This window comes from Ochotona curzoniae, unplaced genomic scaffold (genome assembly GCF_017591425.1).
Source record: "Ochotona curzoniae isolate NIBS_2020 unplaced genomic scaffold, NIBS_Ocur_1.0 scaffold_1852, whole genome shotgun sequence".
Taxonomy (NCBI): domain Eukaryota; kingdom Metazoa; phylum Chordata; class Mammalia; order Lagomorpha; family Ochotonidae; genus Ochotona; species Ochotona curzoniae.
Genome location: NW_024467087.1, coordinates 49,189,738 through 49,217,326, shown reverse-complemented (window position 1 = coordinate 49,217,326; position 27,589 = coordinate 49,189,738). Strand labels below are relative to the sequence as shown.

The window sequence follows — 27,589 nt, the reverse complement described above, 5'->3', positions numbered from 1 at the left end:
GGGGGGGTGGGAGGGGATGGCAGATTCTGTCAAGTTAAACTGCAGAACCACCTGGAGAGTACAAAATTCGGGAGTGGGAGTGGGCCCAGCAGGGAAACAATGGGTACCTCTGCCTTGAGTTGCCACTCCCGCTGGTGAGCATGAGGACCAGGACTGGGGCAGGCATGAGTAGACTGAGCATGGCAGTACATTGTAGTCTGCAGAGGGACACCTGGTACTACAACAGAGAATAGATGACAAAACAAATCAATCAACTACCCCTAGTCAAATGTTGGCAGTGAATAACTGGACAAATGGAGACTTTAAGGTGGACTATGTCAACCAGTTGATTCTTGAAATATTTCATCATATTGGAGTGGCAAGATAGGCCATTATTCAGGACTGGTGAATTATCAAAACCTCTTGAGCAGGACCCTCAGAGCAGGCCCCACATTGGGAACCCTGGGTTGGTGTCTGGTGGCTGTCCTCCATCCCAGGGTACAGATGTGTTTGGGAGGCTAGGTGTGGCTTCTCCTTATCTTCTCCTTTCCCCCAGATACAGGAAGGAAAAAAAAGAGAATGTGGAAATGGTGATCTCACCCACCTTCCTATAGCCCTTAACACTAACCACCTTAATCAACTATGTAAAAATCATCAAAAATAACACTAATAATTTAAAAAGAAAGAAAAGGAGAAAGTACATGTGTAGTGGTGTTGAAGATTCAAATATGCCAAAGATAAGATGCTAAGAGCTTTCTTTAAATGAAAGAGTAAAAGTTTCAAACTAATCAGGGAAGCCAAAAAATATGTATGCTGAGATTTCCAGGATCTATACTAAGAACAAAAAGGAGAATACATAGTATGTAAAGGGTTCCTTCCTTTGAGCAGTTTTAGGCATTCACTGAGGGTCTTGGAATTTATCCCCTGATGAAAAGACAAGACTACTTATGGAGAACAAGATAAATGCTGTTTACAGATTTAAAAATGAGAAGTCTTCACTATAAGATCAGTATGATACAAAATGTTAAAGAGGGAAAATGATACCAGATAGAAATTTGGATCTGAGCAAAAGTGTCAGTAATTCCAGTAAAGATATTGGGGGGGGGCGTATTTAAAATATTGTTTTCCTTAACTGTTGGTGTTTCTTTAAAAAATTGCTGAAAACCAGAATAAAACATACTCGCAGTATGTGTTAAAGTATATGTATGTGACAAAAGAGAAAAAATACTAGGAAATGGAACTGGGTGTTTATGATCATAAGGTTATGTCACTTGTGATGAGGATATTCTATTAGTTGAAGTTAGACTGGGTTGTTAGAATAATACTGTAACCTAAAACAATCATAAAGAACTATTATAATAATATATCAATAATGTAAAGTATAAACATGAAAAAACAACCCAAAAGGAGACAGGAACAGAGAAAAATAAAATAAGGAATAAATAGAAAATAAATAAAATAGATAGTAACATTAAATCCAAGCATAAAATCATCACCTAAACTGTTTCAGAAAATAAAATAACAGAGAATACATCTTAACTCATTCTATGAAGTTACCATTCATCTGATGGCAAACCAGTTAGATGCATTATGAAAAAAGAAATGTGCATCCCAATAACCATAATTAAGTACCAAATTATTAACAAAATTTTAGTAAATTGAACCCAGAAATATATAAAATGTATACAACATTATAATCTAGTAAAGTTTAATTCAGTAATGAAAGATTAGCTTAATTTTCAAAATCAATATGATTCATCCATTTTAACAGACTCAACCTATAAAACTTTATGATCAAAATTGACATCTTGAGATTTGATTATTGTTTAAAGCCCTCTACGTTAAGTAACAGTGACTTTTCTACTTACTAGTTGTGGAATTCTTTTATTTACTGGAGGGCTAAAATTGTGATTATTAAGTAAATTGAAAGTGTATTGTAAAATCAAGAAAAAAATAAGAAATGTGGGCCCAGCACATTAGCCTAGCAGCTAAAATCCTCGCCTTGCACTGGGATCCAATATGGGTGTTGGTTCTAATCCCGGCAGCCCCACTTCCTGTTCAGCTCCCTGTTTGTGGCCTGGGGAAGCAATCGAGGATAGCCAAAAGCCTTGGGATCCTGTACCCGCTTGGGAGACCCAGAAGAGGCTCCTGGCTCCTGGCTGCAGATTAGCTCAGCTCTGGCCATTGCGATCACTTGGGGAGTGCATCAATGGACGAAAGATCTTCCTCTCTGTCTTTCCTCCTATCTGTATATCTGACTGAGCAATAGAAATAAATAAGCCTTTAAAAAATGAAAAAGATAAGAAAGGCAGGAGAAGGAAGAGTGAAAATGGGGAAGAGCAGGTGGGAATTATCATTATTCACGTAAAACTCCATATATGGGGCCCGGCACAGTGGCCTAGCGGCTTAAGTCCTCACCTTGAACGCCCCCGGGGTTCCCATATGGGCGCCGGTTCTAATCCCAGCAGCCCCACTTCCCTTCCAGCTCCCTGCTTGTGGCCTGGGAAAGCAGTCGAGGACGGCCCAAAGCCTTGGGACCCTGCACCCGCATGGGAGACCCAGAAAGAAGTTCCTGGCTCCTGGCTTGGGATCGGCGCAGGACCGGCTGTTATGGCCACTTGAGAAGTGAATCATAGGCTGGAAACTCTTCCTCTCTGTCTCTCCTCCTCTCTGTACATCTGCCTTTCCAATACATAAATCTTTAAAAAAAAACTCTATATATGAAATTTATATCATTGGTTCTCTTTATATAAATAAAACCGTTTTCAAATTTAGAAGCGCCTCTTATGATCAGGTGTGGGACTTCTAGAATGAGTAATAAAGAGTTTGAAAATCCCCTCCACAAAACAATGAAATCTTTTTTTTGGTAAGAGTGAAACATTTAAATGAAACTTAGGAAATGTGTTTTTTAAATAAGTAATTTAAAACCTCTAGAAACCATTCCAAGGGAAAGACAACAAATGGCAGATAGGGAAACAATGAAAACACTCTACTAAGCTTTGCTAAGAACATTGAGAGTCCATGATTTTTTGTTTTTGTATTTTAATCATTAATTTTTTCCTCAACCAAAATTTATTGCTTTTCTAGAGTGCATCATGAAAAGTGCTAACAATATACAACTTTCTGAGAATATATTCATAGAAATATGAGGCTTCACACAAGCATCCTTTGACATAGTCACATTCTAAAGAAACTTTATCAGTTTACATTTATTGATTTATCAAATACATTCTACAATAGTTGCATAAACTCTCAATTTTATCATAATAGATGTTAGCACTGTAGAAAAATAGAAAGTACAGAAAGGAAGAAACCAATCTAAGAACCAAAATTTTAAATAGATTTGCAATCTCACCTTTAAATATAATTTTAAATATATGCAAATTACATAGCAACATATTTTGTTTGCTTGATTGGCAAAGATTGAAAAATGTGATCAAGTGTTCACATGAGTGTAGCGGAATGAATAACTTCAGACACTGTTCTTAATGTGCAAAGCTGGTCCAACCTTTCTGGAGGACAACTGTTTCAAAAGGTTTAATGAGCAAAGTTTTTGATTCAGAAATTTCACTTTAAAAATTTTTCCAGAGTAGATATGTAGAGCCACCTGTTAAGATATCACAGGACATCTGTATTCTATAACTCTCAGAAATGGAGTCCTAGCCCTGCTTCTGATTCTGCTACCTGCAAACTTGCACCCTCTATGACAGCAGGTGATGATGCTTCAAGTATTTAGGTCACTGTAGTCAACATGGATGACCTGGACCAAGTTTTGGGCTCCTGGCTTTATCCTGAGCCAATCCTTGCTGGTTCAGGGCATCTGGAGTGAACTAGCTGATAGAAGATTCTCTTTATCTCTCTTTTCATATAGATAATTTAAAAAACAGAAATTTCCCCTAAGAATTGAATATACAGTGCACAAATATGCCACAAAGACAATTCTTCTGTGAAGGATTCTTTGTAATAAGAAAGCTTAGGTTCAGTTTAGTAATCCTTGTAACAGAGCTCTGTATGTTCTGTTAGTAATACCAATTGATTTCTTGTACATTTTAAGAACTCCCCATATTGTAAAATGTACCCACAACCCAAAACAGACCAGCTCTAAAACAATGCCAACCTCTACTGAGTGATTTAAAAGGAACCTTAAATAAATAAGGTGAAGAAGATCCATGCTGGCTAGTGAGAAGAATTACTATGCCTAACTATGCTCCTTTACAACTCAAATCCCACAAGGAAGTATTAAGAGACCCTGTAAGGGTCCTATAGATTTTGAAGGGGAAAGATGATTCTTTCAAATTGTTTACAGCAATGAATGAACAACATTTGCTTTAAAGGGAGATCCATATGCAAAATAGGCCTTAAAGTAATTGAAATGCGTATACAATGTAAACACATACCAGGCATAAACCTCATTGCTTAGAACAGGAGATGCAAAAGCATATACTTGTGTAATCAAATGATAGTTATTGAGAATGTTAGAGTATCAAATTAGTGGAATGAAATATAGACCTTCATTAAAGGGTTAATTGCCTATTCACAAATAGAAGTAAAATATTAGACACAAAATTACCAAGAAATCATAACTTCAGTTAACACAGATAACTAAATGATAATTTAACAAAGCCTTAAAACACATTAGAAGAACACATTAGAGATTTTTACAAGCTTGGGGTGAAGTTTTTCGTTCATGAGGGACATATGACTATAAAGGGAAAAGACTGACAGAATAGATTTCATGACACAATCCATGATTTTTAAGCTACTTTCTCTGCTAATCCCCTTCCACTGTTCCATGCTAGTGTGTTGAAACGTGTTCCCTGGAATTTTTTCCGTAAAACAGTGTGTAGATGTGATTTAACAATGCAGATGCCAGGGTGACTTTAATAATGCAAGAAAGCAAAATGTTTAGGAGAAAGAGTTTTTAAATAAAAGCTCAGGAATGAGATGTCCATAGAGAGATTTGTGAAAGGCTGTAATACATCCTTTGGAATATAAAGGCTACAAACATGTATAGGGTTCTGTACCCAAAACTACATATGGATAACAAAAGATCAGAAAAACCAAGCATCATGATTAGTTAATCTTAAAACTTTCACCAGGAATTGAAGGCTAAAACTTTGCTATAAACTGCCTACCAGAACATTGGGCATGTTTGAACACATAGAGCCTCTCTGTGAAGACTTGGATTTTATTACTTCCAGGAAATTTAAAAAAAACTTTTTTTTTTTTCAGTTGTTGGCTAATCAGCAGGTAAGCAGAGATCTCAGTGGCCAAGCATGGAAAGAATACAGACTTTATGGAATAAAATAGTACAAAATTCACTAAGTGAACAAGTATCAACAGCAAGTAACAATAACAATGAAAATCTGGTCAGGGAGAATTAAATTTTCACATTGTACTAAGTGACAAGTTTTCTATAAAATATTATGGGAGATGCAAATAAACAAGTAAGTTGCTTGTAATGGGAGAAGGAACTCAATTTCAACTCTCTACTGAGCGACACAAATTTTATATGATTGCACAACCCTTACCTTGGCTGCTTTAAATATGTTCGAAGAGCTGAATAAGATCATGATTATGGAACTAAAGGAAAGCATGATGCCTTCTCAAATAAAAATATCAATAAAGAAACAGAATCTATTTTTTGAAGAACCAAAGAAATCCTGAATCTCAGGGGCAAGCATTTGGTCTGGACCATATTGCAGACTGGGTTCAATTCTATCTTCTACTAAAGATTGGATGCAACTGGAAACCACTTGGTTTAGTGAAATAGGCTAGTTTCAAAATCACAAATACCATATGTTTGCCTTGATTTGTGATAAATACGCGGAATGAAAAAATGTGTATAATCTGTGTGAGTGAGACTGACATTTTGAGGTTTGATTATTGTTTATAGTTTTTATCTATACTCTTGAGAAACAGTAGGGTTTATTGTTACTTGTTAGTTGTTGAATTCCTTAAGTAATGGAGTGCTAAGCCTATGACTGCGAAGTGAATTGAAAGTATGCCATTGTAAAAATCTTTTAAAGAAATAAGGATGGGAGGAGGGTGGGTGGGCAATGCAAACAGGAGGGTAAGTTGGGAAGTATTACTCTGCTCTGTATTGTGAATTATGCAAAATTTATTCACTTCATATAAATAATGGAAGTTAAAATATAAATATATATGATATATTAAAGAAAGAAACCAGCATGGTATTTCCTCAAAAAGTTCAACAGTTTCATGTGATTTAGCAATTCCACTCCTAGGAGTAAACTAAAAAATAATGAGGACACATCCAGCACAAACTTGTAAATAGATATTCATAGCTATATAATTATGTAACAAAGACTGAAAACCCAACCATAATGTTCATTAACTGATGAATAGTTAAAATGTTTTATATTCACAAAATGGCAAAATATTAAGCCACTGACACAAAGCAAGGATACAACTTCAAAACCTGAACAATGAAAAAGTCCAGTCACAAATGACTATGTATTGTATTCTTTCATCTGTATCAACTATCCAAAGTATGCTTTTGCTCAGACTATTTATCGTTATTTTCTATTTTTATATAAATTGGCTAGAATATAAGCTGTAATTAAACTACTACTATGAAGGGAGACACAGTTCAAGAATGAAGTATATACAAGAAACAGCTGAGATCAGATATAGAAAAATGTATGAAGATAAGTATTTTGAGCATACAAATACATGCAGACATCAAGCAATTCCAATGAAGTAAATTTAATAGTACCAGGTTTAGGCTGAGTGTCCACTACCTATCATGGAAGAGTTTTAACTTACACGCTTATTCAAACATATGCTTACACATGTTTCACTTTCACAGTATTCAATACATCATAAATGTTAAAACAACATACTATAGAATGTCTTTGAATTAGCATTGTCTTTTTTTGCAAATAATCCTTCTTCACTAAAATGATTGGCCATCAGAAAACATCAAACTCTCTCCAGGGCCATACTTATATAAATATAAGTTAAACATTTAATAACATATGTATGCAACTATGTCATATTCAAATTTCATTTTAAAATACATTACTTTTTGGTAGTAATAGTAGTCCTTGCAGCACTGGAGGGTTGGTTATGAGATGAATATATTTCTTGTCTCAATTTTGAGAGCTCCTTGAAAACAAAAGACAATATTTTGAAGTAAAGTAGAAACACACAAAAATGTTTGATCATTTAGAAGTTTCCCGAGAATAATTATTTCCCACATTTCTATCTGTATTAGCCTTGAGGTAAGGAAGTCTGAATCACGGTTGCTAAATATTATTCAGTACTGTTTCACAGCATCTAAGAAGCTCTATTTTATATCTATGCAAGAACTCACCAACTGATGTAGGAAATCTGTATTTGGAGGATAATTTGAGATTGAATGTGCAGAGCTCACATGACAAAGATTGAAAAATTTTATCCTAAAATTTTGAAAGGTATAGAAGTGGCAGAAATGTAATAAAATATCAGTATGGAAGAAGGTATAGATTCCTATCAGGTTTATAATTGAATATTACTATAAATATCATTTCTTCTGTAATCCACCAATTTTGGTAGTTCCTTCAAGATCTATTGTATGCCAGATCTTGTGCCACATGTTACACATAACCAGAAACAGTGAAACAGTGATCTGATGAAGCAACTTACAATCTAGCAAAAAGCTCATGGTCATATTTGGAGCCGCATTGCTAGATGAGATACAACATCAATTTAAACATAGCATTTATTTTATTTAAACCCACAAAAGGGTTCCACTGGGTTTATTTCTCCTAAAATATGAATCTTTACCTTCTCCAATGTCCTAACATTCTGTTTTGTATTACAAAATGAGTTCTGAAAACACGTGTCTTAATAAGCCGAGAAAATATTTTTCCTGAAAATTGATTTGCATTTTCCCTCTTCACTCATTTTTAAAGACATTTTAACTGTTTTGAAAGGCAGATTTACACAGTGAGGAAGAGGGTCATACACAAAAAGAATATTTCCAACTGCTGGTTCAGTACCCAGATGGCTGCAAGACCCGGAGATGGGTCTGGTTGAAGCCAGGAAACACATGCTTCTTTCTTGCCACAGAGAACCAAGCACTTACGGCATCTTTCACTGCTTTCCCAGCCACATTAGCAGGGAGCTGGATTGGAAGCGGAATAGCAAGGACTCAAACCAGCACCCATATGAAATGCTGTAGTTACAGACAGAGGCTTGGCATGCAAGACCATAATACCACTTTCACTGCTTTCTTACCTCTGACTGCCGCTTTATCAGAGAATCTTTTTCTTCAAGCAAGCTTGTCAGTTCATGAAGCTTGAACTGGAAGTCACTACAACTTCCTTCTCTTCTTGAAACATCCTTTTGATACTGGTTTAATTGAGACTAACAATTTAAAAAGAAACAATTTTATTAGGACTTTTATTTATAACTGCTAAAACTGAGGTTTACTGATACAAGTACATAACTATGAAAAGGAATGTGTGATATTTGTTAACTTCCATAGAATTTTATGAGAATAAAATATGAACAGAAATGCTAATGAGGAATTTCTAACTTTGTACAAGGAAAGATTCATTTATTCTAAAGTCACCACTATAGAGAGACAGGGAGAGACAGAGAGATTTTCAATCTACTGGTTCATTTCCCAGATGGTTGCAATGGCCAATGCAAGGCCAGGCCAAAGTCAGGAGCCACGAGCTAGGAGTCACATCCAGGTCTCCCACATGGGTCCAGATGCACACTTAGTCCAACATTGTTGGCTTTTTCCAGGCCATTATCAGGGAGCTGAATCAGAAATAGAGCAGTTGGGGTATAAACTGGGCTCATGTGGGATGTTGGCATTGGAGGTGGTGACCTTACCTGCTATGGTACAATGCCAGACATAGGAATAGCTAACTTTTTTTTTTAAACAAAAGCCAGGGGAGAGCATGGATGCAGTTCCCCACTAGCACAAATTATGCAGTCAAGTTTCCCACATTCGGGGAAATCGCAGGGGTAAGCACATCCCAAGTTCGATGGATGAGCCTCACCCTGGGAAAACCACCTGCTTGATCATGGCATTTCCCTTGCCAAGTAAGTATGGAATAGCTAGCTTTTTAACTGATCTATTTACTTATTTTCAAAGGTCTAGAGAAACTCAGAAATTGAGAGAGACAGATAGAAATGTTTGATCCACTGGTTCACTCCCCAAATGTCCCCTGCAGCTGGGCAGAAATTCATTCAAGGTCTCAGCATGAATGGCAGGAATCCAACTCTCTGAACTGTCATCTTTTTCCTCCCAGGGTGCACATTAGCAGAAGGCTGGAATTGGGAACACAGCCAGGACTGAAATAGAGGCATTCTGATATATGGGATACTGCCACTGTCAATTGTTTGCTCCAGTAATTTCTCATGTTTAAAAAATGGTCTTTACTATTTAGTACTAAGCATCAATCAACAGTCTTGAACCACAAGAGTTAAAATAAAGGTAAGAAACATGTACTTTAGACGTCTTCAAATACTGAGGGATCCTCAGTACTAATAACTAATATTATCTGGTCATTTTCAGCTCACAAATTACTCCTCCAGTAAGAGTGATGTCAGTTCTCACAGCGTCCCTGAGAGATAAGCATTACAACACTCACCTACAAAACGTGTAAATGCATTCCAGAGAGATTAGATGACATGCAATCATACAATAACAGCTGTGACTGCCAAGTTTTCTGACAACAGATATTACCCATATTCCTCTTGACCACATATTTGTACATAAATGGATGTTAGGTTATTACTAATAATGAAAAGGAAAGCAAACCAGGGCACCATATCTATTGACGCATTGGTAGGCTTTTTCACAAATTGTGTTTTATTTCATTTCTGTTTTCAACAAAGATTACAGTGATACTGAGAGAGAGAAATCTACCACCATTTGGCCTATTAAATATTTAAATATGTTTGACTACAATTTAGAAATCAATAAATTAAGGTTTAAACTACATCGATTCAACCTAGGGTTACAAGAAAAGTTTATTCTTTTGAATGTCCTAATTTTAACGGCCATTACAGGCACATAAAATTCAATAAGCTTTTCATTCTTATTCTTGATGAAGTCCTTGATGCCTATTATCCCTCAAGTTTATTTGAGGATTTTTATGAATCCAACAGCCTACATAAGCATGCTTTAGGTAATATCATAAAGGGACCTCCTCCTTCATCCTCAAAAAGCTTTATAAAGACATTAACATGGAAATTTCTTTTTACTTTCTTGTAGAAGATAAAGCTAAATATTCACAATGAAATGTATTTTGAAGCAAGAAATGCAATCCTCACTTAGCTAGCTCAGTCAGGGTTGTGGGTTCAAGGCCCACATTAGGTGTGGGAACTTTTGGAAGTAAAGATTTTATTTCATATTCCTGAAAGTCTACCTTCAGATGATTTATCCTTGTGACTTAAAGCTCAAAATTATCCTTATGCTTTAGAAAATTTGTGCAACCCCATGTATTAATTCAATGTGGGATCAACATACCCTTAGTTTGCAGATCTCTCTATCTTTTTCCAGTCTCAAGTTTTTTACCATCTCCATGTAATGGCTGCCAATCTCATCCATTTTAGCCTGCAGCACAGGGCCTGTGCAAGTCTCAGAAACCTGTAAAAGACAGAATAATTTTTTGTAATTGAAATGCTACAAAGGTACCACATATGTACGATTTATTATTAGATGAAAAGTATTTGCATAAATAAGACATTGATATGGTAATCATTTTGAGAAAATACATTATAAGTGTCAAATGTCAGTGAGGGTAGACCTAATGGAATGCAAGTCATCAGAAAGCCATCTATGCATTTTCTCAAGGTGAATAGGATATGAGTGTATATATCTATTTCTATTATTACCAATGCTAAAATTACATTGATATGATTAAAGTAATGCTTTAAGTTTAAAATAAAAATTTTAATACCTGTATTCTAAGGTTTTTATTCTCTTGTTCTAAGTTACGTTTACAATATTCCAGTTCTTTTAGTCTGTATTCCATGTCTGACAGTGTATGTCGGAGAGAGAGATTGGTTTCTTCCAATGCCTGACATTTTGAGTTTGAGTCTTGAAGCCCTTGCTGTAAAAAAGACACAAATACATAATACTTTCCATGGGAAAATTTTCTTGTAACTAACATATTACGTCAAATCCACTAAATACTTTACTGTGCTTAATTTTCTTATATTGCTGTCCTTAAACGGCATATTAAAAATCCACATAAAACATTAATTTCACTTGACTATATTGAGTTGGAAAAAGCCAATTCTAGATGATTTTTCAATGTCCAAATTCAGCACTTTGTTGCTACTATTTTACAATTATGTGTCCTGTCTTGCAGTAGGCATCAAAATAACCAGATGTGTGATCATACATGTTATAACTAGAGTGTGATAGTTATGACAGCGACAATTGGGAAGGGGTGAGTCTTAGAAATCCATTACAAAATTCCAAGAACCATCTCTGCTCAAAAACCTGAAGAAATTTTCTAGAATTCACTCTCTTCTTCATTGCATAAATCTAGGTTTACAACAGCTTTTCTTTTTGGGCATGTTAGTAATTTAAATGAGAAAGTAAACATAGAGCTTGAATATTTACACTATTCTTGTCCCCAAACAGATATATTGTGCATCCTATGAAACACAGTACCATACATATTTCGTATTTAAAATATGTAAGGTTATCTGTTCTTTCTAGGTTGCTTTCAGTCATCAGAGATTCAAAGTCACTCAATTCCATAAGAACAAATAGTTCTATCTAGCTCTATCATATATTAATTCTGTCTGGATCAAATTTCATAAATCTAATGTGCCTACAGTAGTGCATATGAAAAGCTATCACTCTAGTTTATCATCAAAAGCACCAATTTACTTGTTGCTGGCGATTATTTGCTCTCACTGATGCCAAGAGTTCTTCATACTCTTTCATTTGAGTTTCTTTGAATGCCAAGTCTTTTTCAAGTCGCATCTTGTCATTTTCCAGTGACTAGAAACAAAATATAGATATTATGGCTCCAAATTACAGAAGCTTGTCAACAGTCACATGTTATAAAACTCGTAAAGTTAGATCAAATACTTGCTTTTTTTTTTAACTTTATAGTTGCTTAATAAAGCAGGATTCTCAGAAGTTAAGCAAAATACAGGATATAAAAGGATTGAAACTTTTAAAACCTGCATTGAAAAGAAACATTTTAATGGATAGAACAACTTACATGTAATGAAGCAGAATCTTCTGAATACTTTCAAGTTTTTTCAATCAATAAAGACTGTTTGTTAATTACACCAGGTTGTGAATTTTCACATTAGAGTTTAAATATAGTCATCAAAACCCAGAAACCAAAACCACTCCAAAGTACTCAAGAAATAATCCATTGTATGGAAAGTGTTCTGAATATAACTAGCTAATGGTACCAAAAAGACCGATTAAAATACAAAATAGAAAAGGATAAGTTCTTGGAGGAGTGTTCAAGTTATTTTCTTTCAAGATAAATTTAGAGTATGCTTTCTTATTAAAGAAAAGGGGAAATTTCCTATTCAGAGAATCACCTTATTCTAATTTTGCAGGCTACTCTTCATCTTTAAGCATTGAATTAGTTTCTGGTAAACTAAGTAAGTGCACATCCAACATTTTTAAAATTTACACACTGGACAGCTCTTTTCCTCCTTCAAGCTTGATGAACTATTTTAGGAAAATAATTTAGCCATGTCTGGGTGAGCATATACTGATTTGCTGTGTTAAGTTGTTAAAATTGTACATGGAATGTCCTGGTTTCTGCTATGTAGCTAGGAATCAGAAAATATTTGGAAGTAAAAAACCAAAATAAATTTTACTGTCAAGTCATTTTGAAGATGTCCAAGTTCCTCTCGTATGTTGCTGAAGGTAGACAGGACTAGCCGGAGTGACTTATCAGACATACTCCTCATCTGGAGGAAGAAAATGATTGGTAGTCTATATTAACATTTGAGAATAGACAATGTAAATAAAAGTAATCTAATTTTTCTGTTCCTAACAGCAAACTGATGAATGATTTTGGTTTTGTCAATAAATGCTGGCAAAGACATGGGGTGGTGGGGCTGGGGCAGAGACACCCTAGTCAATTGTTGGTAGGAATGTATACTAGTACATGCATAATGGAAGATAATATGGAGATTCCTGAGAGATATGAAAATAGGTCTCTACCAGATGACCCAGCCATCCCAGTTCTGGAAATGCATCCAAATTAAATTAAATCAGTACATGAGAGAATTATTTGTACCTCCGTGTTTATTGCAACTCAGTTCACAGTAGCTAAGATATGGAATCAGTCCAGAAAAGTCAGAAGGACAAATGTAAGGTGTGTGTGTGTGTGTGTGTGTGTGTGTGTGTGATATCCAGCATTTGATATGCTGTACAAAAGTGAATAGGAATGAAAATGGACACTTTGGGATATATTTGTCATTTTCAGCCCATGTGTATACGCCAATGCAACTGTGGTCTTCCTACTTTTTACTTGTCAAATGGTATGATTAGTGCAAAATTAAGCCTGTAATTATGGATTAGATTAAAACTGCCTTTGGAAAAAAATGATGGAGCTGGGAGGGCAGGGAAGAGATAGGAAAGCATATTGAGGGGAAGCAAGCAAGTAAGGGAAGATTGGTTGTCTTCTTGAAGCTGTATCTTTGAAATGTATTTATTTTTACTCTCTTTATATTAAGAAATTTAAAAATAGTTTTAAAATGTCAATATTAGAATAGCAATATGTTTTTAAAATAATATGCTTAAGCAATATACTTGAAGAGAACATAGCTATGTATTCACATTGATTTTATTATTTTTTGTGATAAAGCATCACCTTAAAACATTTTTAACTTTATTTTTTCTCAAAAAAGATTAAGAGTGAGGAAATAGTCAACTTAAAAGATTTGTTTTGTTGAAAAGCGAAACAGAATCTTTCAGACAGTGGGTTACTCCACAAGTGACTGTAATGGCTACCGCTAGACCGTTCCAAGTCAGGAGCTGGAACCTTTATTCGGTGAAAAGAATACAACACTGCTTACCATCGCAGACAAACCACCAATGGATAGGCTACAAAGTGTAATGGAGAGGACACAAGGAATAATCAATGAACTTAAAGGAAGACAATAGAAAGTACACGTTGAGTATTAGAGAGAAAGTTGATTGGAAAAAAAAGAACAGAGCTTAGGGACCTATGCAGTAAAAAATTATCTAACATTTATGTCATTGTCCCATAAGGGAAGGAGAAAGAGAGTAGAACTAAAAAATAAAATGCAAAGAAACAATGGCTGAGTAGTCCTCTTAAATTAGAAAAACATCAACATTTATGTTCAAAAGCTAAGCAAATCACCCTTTAGAAATGATGGGGGAAGCTTTTAAAAAAAAGCTTAAAAAAAGGTAGAAATATTTTTTCACTAACAGAAGAAGAGCAAAAGGATGTTCTCTAAAGAGAAAAAATGATCAAAGAATTGAGAATACTAGAAGGGAGAAGATGCTAAGCAAAGACACAATGTATTTTTTCTCTTGAGTTTTCTAAATTACATTTGGTAAAATGAAATACTATTAACTAGTTCATTTCTCAATATAGGTACCTAAGGAAAATGTAAAGCAATTATAAATTTGTAGGACAAAGAGAGGTAAAACAAGTTTTAATATTTCTTTGAGACTGGTGCAATGTTGATGTCAGTAGAGTAGGATATGTGAAGGTTATATGATGTAATAGCTACTGCAATCATTGAAAGAACCACACTGAGCGGTGCACTCAAAACAGCAGTGACAAATGAAAATGAAATTTTAAAACATGTTCAAGTAATCCACAGGGAAATAGGAAGAAGAAAATAAAAAATAGGAAAAAGAAAATCAGTTCAAGTTCTAAATAGCAGTAATTGAAGTTTCACCAAATAAACCAATTAAAACCTTGATATTCATATAGCAGATAAAGGAAGAGGCAGTCCAAGTGGGCATTGTGGAACAGTGAGTTAAGCTGCTGCTTGGAAAGCCCCCATTCCATATACGAGTTCTAGCTACTCAGTTTCTAATCCAGCTCTCTGCTACTGTTTCTGTGAAGCAGCAGATAGGGGCTCAATACTTGAGTCCTTGTCACCTATGCAGGAGACTCTATGGAGCTACTGGTTTCTGGATTACATTTGCACTAGCTCTATACTCTTCCTTGTAGTCATTTGGGGACTGAACCAGTGGATGGAGGATCTCTCTTTCTCTCGTTCGCTCTCTCTTTTATAGGAATAAATTAATGAATATATATATATATTAAAGATTTATTTTTTATCCTAAAGGCAGATATCCAGTGAAAAGGAGTTATATAGAGAAAATTTTTTCACTGATTCACTGCCAGTCTGCTGGAGCTAAGCTGATCTGAAGCCTGAAGCCAGAAACCAGGAGCTTCTTCCAGGTCTCCTACATGGATGCAGGGTTGCAAGGCTCTGGGCTCTCCTCTACTGCTTTCCCCTATAAGCAAGGAGCTATACGGGAAGTGGAGCAGCCGGAATATGAGCCAGTGCTCATATGGGATACTGGCACATGCAAGGTAAGGACTTTGGCTGCTGCATTCAGCCCATGAATGAAAAAAATTTTTTAAAGATTTATTTATTTATTACAAAGTCAGATATACAGACAGGAGGAGAGACAGAGAGGAAGATCTTCCATCCGATGATTCACTCCCCAAGTGAGTGCAATGGCCAATTCTATGCCGGTCCGAAGCCAGGATCCAGGAACTTCCTCCAGGTCTCCCATGCGGGTGCAGGGTCCCAAAGCTTTGGGCCGTCCTGGACTGCTTTCCCAGGCCACAAGCAGGGAGCTGGATGGGAAGTGGAGCTGCCGGGATTAGAACCGGCGCCCATATGGGATCCAGGTGCGTTCAAGGAGAGGAGTTTAGCCGCTAGACCACGCCGCTGGGCCCATGAAAAAAATTTTTTAAGGTGCTCCAATTATGTGTTTTATGGAAGAAACTTTTTCAGGGGCTGCTATCGTGGCATAGTGGGTTAAGCTTATCCCTGAAATGCTGGCATAGCACTGCAGTGCTATTTCAAGTCCTGGCTGTTCCACTTCTGATCCAGCTCCCTGTTAATGCATCTGAGAAAAAACAGTAGAATATGGCCTGAATGCTTGGGCTCCTGCGAGCCATGTATGAGACTCAGAGTTTCTCATTCCTGGTTTTGTTCTGATGCAGTCCTGTCCATTGCAGCCATTTGGGAAGTGAACTAGCAGAGGGAAGATCCTCTTTCTTTCTCTCGTACTCTCTCTCTATTGGCTTCTTTTCTTCTGTGCCTACCTCTCTTTCTGTAATCCTGTCTTTCAAATGAATAAATTTTTAAAATTCAAAAAAGAAAAGTTACTAATTTCAAATTTAATGAATATTGCTTGTATTCATATAAATATATGTATACATACCCATTTAAGGAGAGTAAAAGTTTAGGGAGATATAACACACATTTTAAAAAAGAAAATGGGATGGCTATGCTGACATTAAATGAAATCCAATTCAGAACAAAGAAAATTATCAAGGACAAGGAAATATCACACAATGATAAAACTTCAATATGTCAAGGAGACACCTCATTCTCAAATTCTTATGCACAAAATTACAGAGCTGGAGAATCCTAGTAATGTCCCTCAGGAAGAATTAACAGTTAATCTATAATCTTTTTCAGAGAAATAGAAAAGAAATAAGCACTTGCCACATTACTTTTTTTGTGGGCAGAGTGATTCTGGTAAAATACCAAAGAGAATTTTAAAAAAGAAAAGAGTGCATTGATGTCTCTCATGAACTTAAATATCAAAATCCTCACAAACTTTTTTTTCAAAAGAATAAAGTTAAAATGAACTTTACATGGATGTCTCATTACCAGGAATGTTATAAAGGATGTATCACAGATTCAGGTTCTGAAGAGTGTGTGATCTTCCACACCTCCATCTCTTTATAATACAGACTGTGTGCCTCTAAAAGTAACATCCCACTTATGTTTCACCAATGTGACACTGCAATCAATATAATCAACACAGGTCTGAGACCAAATATCACACTTAGAAACTGACCTCACCAGACAAAGCTAGATTGTCTTTATAATCCTTTCTTGAAAATATATGTAAGCTTCCTTTTAAAAGCAGACATATTTTTATTTATTTGATAAACAGAGAAAGAGAGAGAGAGAGAGAGAGAGAGAGAGAGAGAGAAATAAATTGCCTCAAAGTGCGGTAATCTCATGGAAAGCCATGAGTCTAGATTTTCATCTAGGTCTCCCACGTGGATCGCAGGACCCAAGTACTTGAGTCATTTTTGGTTGCCTTTCCAGGAGTATAAACAAGGAGCTGGATCAGAAGCCGAGAAGATGGAGCTGACTCGACGTGTTCCCAGTATGTTAACCTGCTGCACACCAACACAAGCCCCAGTGCATATAGTAGTTGTCATCCTTAGCATCTGTGTTGACATATTGTCTCTCCTCATCATAGGATACTTTGCTGTGATTGTCTCTAGCTTCTACTGAGGAAAAGTATTATATTGTCTTATCTTTTTCACCCTGGTGATGTGTTTGGGTGGAGTAGATAGTAGAATGGAGAAGATTACTGCAGCAACTATGAGGCAGAGTCAAGCTGTACTAAAGCATCGAAGCGTGGATAAGGTGATTCTACAGTGAAGGTCAGTGTTTTAAAAGATTGATTTATTTATTTTAAAGTAATACAGAGAGAAGAGAGAGAGAGAGACAGAGACAGGTCTTATATTCACTAATTCACTCCTTAACTGGCCTCAGAGGCTGGTTTCAGGAACCAGGAACAACTTCTGGTCTCCTATGTGGGTGTGGGGTCTCAATGACTTGGGTCATCTTCAGCTGCGTTCCTAAATGCATCAGCAAGCAGATGGTGATCCTAGGTGGAGCAGTAGGACTTGAAATGGTGCCCATATGGGATGATGGCACTGTAGATAGTGGCTTAACTGGCTGTGTCCTAGTGCCAGATGCCGGAGGTCAATGTTTTTAAAATGCTGTCTTGAACGGTAATCATTCAATAGTTTCTCATGACCTGACTAAATTCTAATGCAGCTCTTGTGTAATTAAAGTATAATGAATGCAAGCCAAGCAGGATGTTTTTGTTTGGGAGAGGACCCCTTTTCTTCATTAAAGATGCCATCGTAGGGAGCAGTTGTGTTAATGTCAATCTCACAGCCCATTCCTGATCCCATCTTACCTGCAGAATGTAACGAATCTGTTGTTTTGTAAACTCTGACAATCCTTTAGGAATCAATGATTCAATGTCTTCTGACTGTAAAGAAAGAGAAATTTAATCATTGAAAACACTAATAAGTTAGTCTTTAGGGTCTGCAGTCCACATAGTTTTGTGAACATAAGATATTTTTACGGATTTTAAAAGATAAATTCACTTTATGGAGAATGGTTTTTATAAACTCCAGGTCTATGTTTTTTTAGTTTTTAATTTTCAAATACCAATGAGATTATTTACATCATGGAAAGAACCCTGAATCCTGAGTACTTTGTTGAAACTCTACTGTTAACCATTAGATGTTCTTATTTTTTCATGTTAGATGTTTTTATTTTTTTCAGTTTTTTAAAATGGCCTATTATATTCTCTCAAAGACTTCATTCAGTGTATCTTTCAACAATGGGATTTTCTTTGATGACAGATACAACACTTTAGAGACTGCTTTTTAAATAATGAAAATGTTAGGAAATAAAATTAAAGGAGTTACATGGTTTACTGAAGATTTACAGAGAGCCATGGCGACTTTGCCAAATGATAATGTTGCTACAGCAACACTGAAAAGCTTTGACTAATTTTAAGTGAGAAGCTCAATTGAAGTGCTTCTTAAAGGCAATTTAGGACTTACTGAGCTATAATTAATGCAGTATACCAACACTGAAAATAAAGATAAAAATTAACACAAAAGAGGTAATTGTGCTTTTTTTAATGCATTGAAATAAGTCCTTTCTCTATTTGATTACATATTCCATTAAAACAGTTATTAACAAAACGTGCACACATAATAGAATTACTTTTATTTCAGGTTTCTGGCTACTTGACATGACGAATAAAAGGAATTGAAGTATATTGAAACTATTAGTTAATCATGTAGATTTCCATTTTTCTAATATGTATTATGTATTAGTCAAATTTTAAACGTTCTAGAGAGCAAAAACAAATTAAACCATAAAATAACAGCTGATAAAACTTTCTTGTGAAACATAGTCACTTTATAGCTATTACAAAGGTATAGATGATAGATAATTTTAAAGGTACATAGCCATTATTTATTTTAATAACCTGTGTTTCTTGTATAAAAGTAACAAAGTAAGATAACATGATTACTATAAATATCAATATGTATTGTGTTGTCTATTTTGAATTTCAACTAATTTTTGCACTTACCTCATCTGTAGACTCAACCTCTTGTTTGCTGCAAGAATGAAAAGACAAGATAGACAATCTTAGGAAACATCTTCCTTGGTCATTTATAAATGCTCATGTTCTATTAATTTTAGATTAAGTTTTGTGTGTTGTTGTAGCATGATTCAATTTGTAATCACCATTGATGATTTGCAACTAAAATAGAAGTTTTGATCAATTTGACTATACTAATTTGCCTGGAATTGGTTAATCTATTTGAAATGAACCACATCTGAATAAAAACAAAACAATAAAATATGCAAAATTGGTTAGTGCTATGCATTAGCACCAGAAAACTTGTGGCTAATATAGAAGCCCTTCCTGCTAGGCAATAGATGTTACCTTGGTAAATAAATACAAATGGCAGTTTCTCTATACAATTCTATCTCTATTTATGCCTTGCTGTATTGCTCCCTTTCAGTGCTGAATCCAGCTTCTACTATAGTGTTTTCAATTTCTTCATACCCTTTATCAAAATAAATACTTAACAAGACAGGAGCAAGTAAGGTATTCAGTCTATGTCAGAAAACATATGGCAGTGACAAACCTTGAAGTACATGTAAACTTTACATAGGGGCAAGCCACTAAGCAAAATAACCAAAATTCCAGTGGGATAATAAAATTCTCAGCATAAAAAGAGGGTTTGGCCATTTAGATTGAAAAACCCTTTGTGGAGCCCTGTTAGATAAGCAGAGCTGCCGAGTTCTTAGTGGTACATCAGATCTGACTCTCCTCTAGAAATAGTAAAAATTTTAGTGGATATGGTTCTAGTGTTATTGGGGGCAATATGCCCATCTGTTTTAGCCTACTTAAACCCTCTTCACACGGGGGTGGGGAAGTATTTGGCTCAAAAACACATATGCTGAACACACTTCTCAAACCACACAAGTACACATGTTCTGACAGCAAGATAGAATGTGTTAAAATAAGACAGTGTCAGCATGTTAGTGCCTATCTTTACCTTTTGAGTAATTGCTTATGAGTAATACATTGCTTACAGAGATAAGTGGGTCACTCATTTCTTGGAAAACTTCTTGTATACATTTGTAAAGATGTAAAAACTGATGTGGAAAAGATCTAAAGGATTCATTTCACCAGGCATGACTATATATGTGCATTTGTCTGCATATACGTATTTGGTATTTCCTATATTGCTCAAAATATAAATCCAGCAAAAGAAGAGAATAACTTCGGTATTTTATGTTTTAAAAACAAAGTTAAAAGCATGAATCACAAATTTTGATAGTATTAGTAGACCCTCTGTGTTTAAAAGTTTGTCACTGTTTCTCCCACTTCCAGTACTAACCAAGTTTCTCTGGTCACATTTTTCTATAAATAAGGTAATGACAATGATGACACCAACAGCAGCAACAACAAACAGAATGAGGACCAATCAATATCACTTAATGTTTTAATTTTAAAAAGTAACCAACATGCTTTCATGAGCTAATGTTCTTTGGTTCTAACTGTGCAGTCCGCGTATTTTTTGAATTGCATTTTGGAAAGAGAAGAAAAATGATGCAGATGAAGTTGCAAATGATGACGAAAAGGGAGAGGGAAACGGGGAGAAAAGGGAAGGAGAGGGGAAAGAGGGAGATGAGAGAATATATCAGAAAAGTGAGTGTGGATTACACAATCATTCAGGACTTGGGATAATGACGAGAATTGCTTAGGGCATAACAAGAAACAGAACGGCATTCCTCACATGCCCTATATTCCTTTCAGAAAGGAAGGAACAGAATGAGATTTAAAAAAAAAAAAGGAGGGAGAGAAATAAGAAACCTTTTAACAAACTTTTGAGCAGCAAAATTTTGAGAACTTCATCACTCTGATGTGACTACTAAAACAGAGACAGAAGTTTCCCATTCTTCTTTTGGTGATTGTAACTGTTCTAGGAGTCAAGTCAAGGCTCTTTAGTGCTTTCTTATATTAAATTCTCTTAGTGAGAGGAAGCTATTTCTAAGTTTTGGATTATACTTTTACCTGAAATATCTTTATGAAACAAATTAACTCACCTTGCTCAATTTCTTTCATTCTAATTAATACAAAATTAGAAACTTAGAATATATTTTAGGTTTTTTTCTATCAAACTTCACCGAATAGCTATTTTGCCAAAACCATGTAAAAGCTGGACTCCTGTTGGGCAACGCAAATATTGAATATTATCTTATCCTGCACTTCATACAAATGTAATAGTAAAAAGCTATCTAATTCTACGCTTTTAAGATTGAATTATTAAAATAATTGAAAGTTTTTCTACAATATTTAAAGAGTTTATCTATCATTAATTCCTATGGAAAAAATAGCTGATTTGCCTACTTGATTTCTCATCAAAGAAAGATTAAATGGTTAGAGTTCTTGACCCAGGCTTTTGACTTTGGCAACCTGTGGTTAATGGTTCTAAACTTGGGAAATTTTGCCCATTGCTGAGCCTAACCCATGTTTTTTAAAATAAATTATTTTTTCATGATACAATTCCTTAAGCTCAGGCATTTCTCCTTCCACCTCCCCCCTACCCCCACTGTTTTTTCTCCTATATTGTAACAACAGTTTAGTCCCTCAACAACAGTTACAAGTTTATCATTCTGCTATTTAAGTGTATCCTGACATTGCAAGTTACAGAATCTCATGATGTTTTGATTCTGCAGCTCCCATGATCCTGATGCTGTTTATAAGTGTATGTCTTAACTTAAATTTTACTTATAACAAACACAGGGGTTAATATTATTACAATCCCTACTTTACAGAGGAAGCCAATGAGCCACAGAGAAGTTAAGCAAGTTGTCTAATGTTACACTTCCAATGTGTAACAAAAACTGGCACAAAAACCCACTGTACAAATTCTAGATCCTTGTGCAACCCTCCCAGTTGTAGGGATAATGGCTACTGGATGTCAGATGGAGGATATGGCAGTAAGAAAGAGACAGAGCTAGTTGATACAAAGTTGAGATTTTGTGAATTGGAAGTAACAGATAAGTAGGCGAAGCAATTGATAGTGATTGGAAGAGAATGCAGCCATGAGTATGAAAGTAAGAAAAATCAGGAGAGAGAAAACCAATAAATGGAGAGAAATGGGTTAAAGAATACGTTAAAGTGAATTTATTGCAGGCACTAAATATATTATTGCCATGGAAAGGTGTGTGCTACATATTTTTGAGTGAAAATGTGTATAAATAGTATGTATGCATACGGTGCCACAATATTTATATGCATTTATATAAACTTGCATATTAAAAACTAAGAAGTAAAGCAGTGTAGTTTGTGAAAAATGTGGAACACCAAAACATCTCTCAACATGGCTGTTTCCTCAAGATTTTTCAATTTTTGTGAAAACTTTCATAGATTTTGCCTGATAAATGCCCTCATTGTACCATGACTGTATTATTAGAAGGAAACATTGGGATATAAATTATATATTCCATTTTATAGCATAATATTGTCTCACTTATACATGAAATATTGGTTCATTATTGATGTGTACAGATTTTAGCACATATACTTATATGCCATATTGCATCACCTAGCATATATTAACATATTTTATATATTATACATAATATTACTATTGCATATATATGTATATATACACACATACACACGCACACAAAGTCCTTAGATACATGACATAAGAAGTGTACATTAAATTCTGGCCTTCGTATTTTGAGTATATATCAGTGTAAGCAGTGATGTGTTGACAGTGAGACTATGTATTATACCTCACGCCATGAAGTATTTTCAGTTATATATATTTATTTATTTGAAAGGCAATGCCTTGCAAGTTCTGGGATTTGGGCCTGGTGCACTAGCCTAGTGGCTCAAGTCCTCGCCTTGCATGCGCCAGGATTCTATATGGGCGCCTATTCTAATCCTGGTGGCCCAGCTTCCCATCCAGCTTCCTGTTTGTGGCCTGGGAAAGCAGTCGAGGATGGCCCAGGGCTTTGGGACCCTGTACCCACACGGGAGACCCGGAAGAGCTCCTGGCTCCTGGCTTCGAATTGGCTCAACTCTGGCCGTTACGAGTGAATCATCCGATGAAAGATTTTCCTCTCTGTCTCTCCTCCTCTTTCTATACATATATATCTGACTTTGAAATAAAAATAATTTTTTTTTTTAAAGAAAGAGTGATGGGAAGAGAAAGTGAGAGAATTTCCTTTTGTTGCCATACTCTCCCAAATGGCCGCAACAGCCCAGGCTATGTCAGCCAAATCTAAGAGGCAGGACGTCCATCTAAGTTTCCCATGTGGGTGGCAGAACCCAAGTACTTGAGTCGCCACCTGATGCCTTCCACAGTGTGCACTGATAGGGAGATGAATTGGAAGCAGAGGCAGGATTTGAACTCAGGCACTGCAATATGGGGTGCTGGCATCCCAAGTGGTGGCTCAACTGCTCTGCCATAACTTTCTCCTCTTGCCATACATTTTTTGAGCTCTGTATCCAGCAGGTTTCTTGTACAAAATCAAAATAAGTTAGAGAACAAGGCACACAGAATTGTCTACTGATCCTCAAAAGACTTGTGTGAATCTAGATGGATTTCATAAACTGTATTAATCCTCTAAAGAGAACATTTGCTCAGATTTGCTCATGTAATTTTCATTACTGCATTAAAAGTACTTGTTTTTTGGCTGTGAACTTCCTCTAAAAATTAAGTTAGTCAAAAAAGAAGACTGGAATGTTGTGAAATGTTTGATGGTTATATTAAGGTAAATAATGTTTACAGTACCTTCCTCCAATTCTCTGCAAATGTTCTAACAAGCAGTGATACAGATCTGTATTCTTACGACTTAGATCAGCAAGAAGCTCTCCAAAATATTTGGGATCCAATTTCTCTGGGCCATCATCCTGAATTATTACCTGAAACAAACATTAACCAGAATTACAAGCAATATTATATTTTCCCTAAAGTCACAGCTATTTTGATGTGAATTGTAAAATAAAAAAAACAACATATTAAAATTATCACATGACTCAAGTTCGTGACTTTCCTTTGCATTTGTGATATATATTTTTTAATACGAGCGAAGTTGAAGAGAAAATCAACACTGCAATAACATTTTTAATTTTAGTTTGCCTGCGTGTAAGTAAACTAATGAATCCAAAACTTGAATCACATATCAGATTTTTAAAATGCTGCTACTGAAGTAAATTAATAAAAATGAATAAGTCTGAATATTTGATTCCCACTCTCACCACATTACTTACTCATCTATCTCCTGCGGGGAAAGAAACATATTTATTAGTTTAGTCATAGTGATTATAGAAGAAATATTTTCTTTAGGATTGCAGATTCTAAGTGAAAGAATTTGATATAACAGTATATTTTAAAGTGGGATTAAGTAAGCCTATTAAATCCAATGTATTTTTATGTATTTCCATTTGGACTTCATTCATTTCTTATTTGTGCTGAACATGTAGTCAATCTGACATGAAATAGAATAGCTGAGGACCAAGTTTAGGAATACACTTATTCTTAAGTGTATTGAATGATAAAATTAACTTTAAAATTGATCATGGACACTTCCCACCTGTCCTCTGAATATATACCTTAAAAAAATGTAGGCTGAGACTCATGGCAGTAAGGCAAGCAGAAAGTAAATAAATATAAGCTCTCATTTTTATATTGGTCAAATGAAACAAAATATACAAAATACTGGTCAGTTAAACAAAGCAAGATACAAAATGCAATGTAACGTCAGCATTTTTTTCCTAATTAAAGTATATATATGTATATTTATGTATATAATTTAAATTTGTACATACATATACTTAAATTTGGACCAATTCACACTAATTTCAGTTATCTTGTCCTTGTATGCTTTGGAATTACTGTGCAGAGGAGGTAAATGATTATCTCCTGCAATAAAGACTTCTTCTATCAACTAAGAATAGATGGGTAAATATGTCAAGATTATTATTGTCGGAACACAGCCCATGAGAAAGCTGGGACAGCGGAGGTCTGTGGGACCCTGTTGGGAAGAGGCTCCAGGAAAGAGAAGGCAGAAGGCCTCTCACCCACAGCGTACTCTTGCCCCCAGTGAGTCCTTGGATGTGCTTTCATGCTGTCCTTGAAGACAGGCTGACATCTGTGCTCTGTCTAGTCAATCAAGGACAGACAGTATCATCTAGTCCCTGTTACAGTAACCTTTTGACTAGATAGCCTTGTTAGCTTCTTTGTTGTCTCTGCATTATTAGACACGATCTAATTCTGAGTTATGTCTGAACCATTGTTTCATAAAATATATAAAAACCGAGACCCTGGAAATAAACTTTGTCAGTTGCCAAAAGAGAGTACTGTCCCCCCATTTCTTCAGGTCGTATTTCCTCCCCAAGAACCTGCAAGGTAAACTTGCAATTATATGTGCAAAATTAACAAATACTGTACATATGAGTATGTAAATATTGATACTATATGAAATAGATCTACAAATCTATATCGATATATCTATATGCTCAATATAAAATCTCTAAATGTTTACAAGAACACAGGCATACTTTCTGTTTCCCAAAGGATTGTCTGCTATAACTGTAGCCTGCACTGTCTGGGCAGATTTCATGCTGTTTCTGCGTCAAAGTCTTTACTCGTGCTGCCTGCTGACTAAAATAGAGATTCTCTTTCTTGTGCATCTAAAGCCTATCCATCTTTTGAAAACCACTTCAGCATTTGTTACCTCCGTGTAGGATATATTTATGTTAATCAATAGTCAATTAATAGATAATTAAATTATCTCTATGCACAATTACATAGAATTGTTTTCATATTATTTTGCAGATACGTGGCTTGTTCTCTCTCACCTTCTCCCGACAACAAGAGAAATAATCAAGAATTAAAGAATGAGTCATATTTTATCCAATATTACCAGCACAATGCTGATTGAATCCAATGTTGCATTGTAACCGCTTGTTAAATTGAAAGTTACCTACTTGATTAGAGTTTGCCCCAAATGCCAGCTGATTCTCAAAGGAATTTTCTTGCAGATTTATCTCTAATAGTAACCAGTGAATAATGGCAAAGAAAGTCAAAGAAGGAGTGGAGGCAACACTTCCTCAAGGATATTAAGAGTGATCCTTTGTATCCATCCCCAAAGTTAGGAGGAAGAGGCCAGTCTAACTGTAGTAACTCTTCATAGAGCTTGAGACTGACATTTCATTTCTACCTACGTTCTTGGGCATTGATCTCAATTATAGACCCCTTTCCAGAAATGAAGATCAAAATTAAGCAAGTTATTTTTCAGAATAATCATAAATATTTAATATTGATATGATTTTTGTCACAAGAATACATTTCCCCCTTATGAACTATGTATTTATCCATCGAACTGGGAGGAGCCTAAATGCACTTTTTCAAATTGGATTTTAAGAATCCAAGTGGGCAAGAGGGAAATATATGCTTTGTGTCACTTCACTCCATTGAGCCTTAGGTTGTTTCTATTGTTGTGGCTTTTCCCCCTTCCTTCCTCATCTCTGTGAATTCTTTCAAAGGTGATGACTTTCCCAAACAGAAGATAGGTCTGTAGTCAATTACATCTTAGTGTTGAGTTTCCTTGTTAGAATTTCCAGCCAACTGATATGCTTAGTACTTGCATAATTTTCTCTTAGCTGATTATAATCTCCTCACAATGTTGTGAAAATCAGGTTTCTATTCCTTCTAGTTCGATTTATTTGCCAGAGCAATTTCATAGTTGCAAGTTGTCTTAAAATATTTACTTTTTGTTTTAACATTTTAAAAAACACTCTCCTTTGAGGTTATTATAATTGTGTTTTTGTCATTGTTTGCCATTTTAGGTGCACAACTCTTTATACATGTGAATCTTTAGTAGCATCAACAAAACTATTGCTTAAGTAATTTCTAGGAGTTTTTTTTAAGCACCTAAATAATGAATCACAGAGACCTGGACAAGAAATTATCTATATTAACATTGTGCATATATTCAATGCTACAAACAGGTTTTAGAAGCTACAGAAGGGAAATGATCAGTACTTATGTTACTATGTAGTAAATATTAGATGAATCAATGCTCTTATAACCATTATTCCAAAATGATTTTTTATTATTTGTTTTTGTCTCTTCTAAATTTGCATTATCCCTAATTATATTATTTTGGAGGTATTTGGGGCTAGAACTTGAGAAACTCAGACATTTTGTTATCATAGAATGATATTATGCAAAATACAAAATAATTGAGCTAGAGAAAAAATATGAGGATT

At 35.3% G+C, this 27,589-nt stretch overlaps 1 protein-coding gene and 1 non-coding gene across 2 annotated transcripts in view; both read right to left on the bottom strand.

Moving 5' to 3' along the window:
• The window catches only part of POF1B (POF1B actin binding protein), a 79,016-nt gene that overhangs the window by 3,486 nt on the left and 47,941 nt on the right, over positions 1-27,589 (bottom strand). The window contains exons 7-15 of the mRNA XM_040999733.1: positions 24,108-24,238; positions 19,370-19,397; positions 18,173-18,247; positions 12,811-12,903; positions 11,852-11,965; positions 10,908-11,060; positions 10,475-10,594; positions 8,224-8,352; positions 7,028-7,110 (exon numbers count right to left, since the gene is read on the bottom strand). Of these exons, the coding sequence (XP_040855667.1) occupies positions 7,028-7,110; positions 8,224-8,352; positions 10,475-10,594; positions 10,908-11,060; positions 11,852-11,965; positions 12,811-12,903; positions 18,173-18,247; positions 19,370-19,397; positions 24,108-24,238 (926 nt within the window). The remainder of the gene's footprint in view (positions 1-7,027; positions 7,111-8,223; positions 8,353-10,474; positions 10,595-10,907; positions 11,061-11,851; positions 11,966-12,810; positions 12,904-18,172; positions 18,248-19,369; positions 19,398-24,107; positions 24,239-27,589) is intronic.
• LOC121169597 lies at positions 8,887-9,050 on the bottom strand. Its single transcript, XR_005885893.1, has one exon. It is a non-coding gene; the product is annotated as a U1 spliceosomal RNA (small nuclear RNA).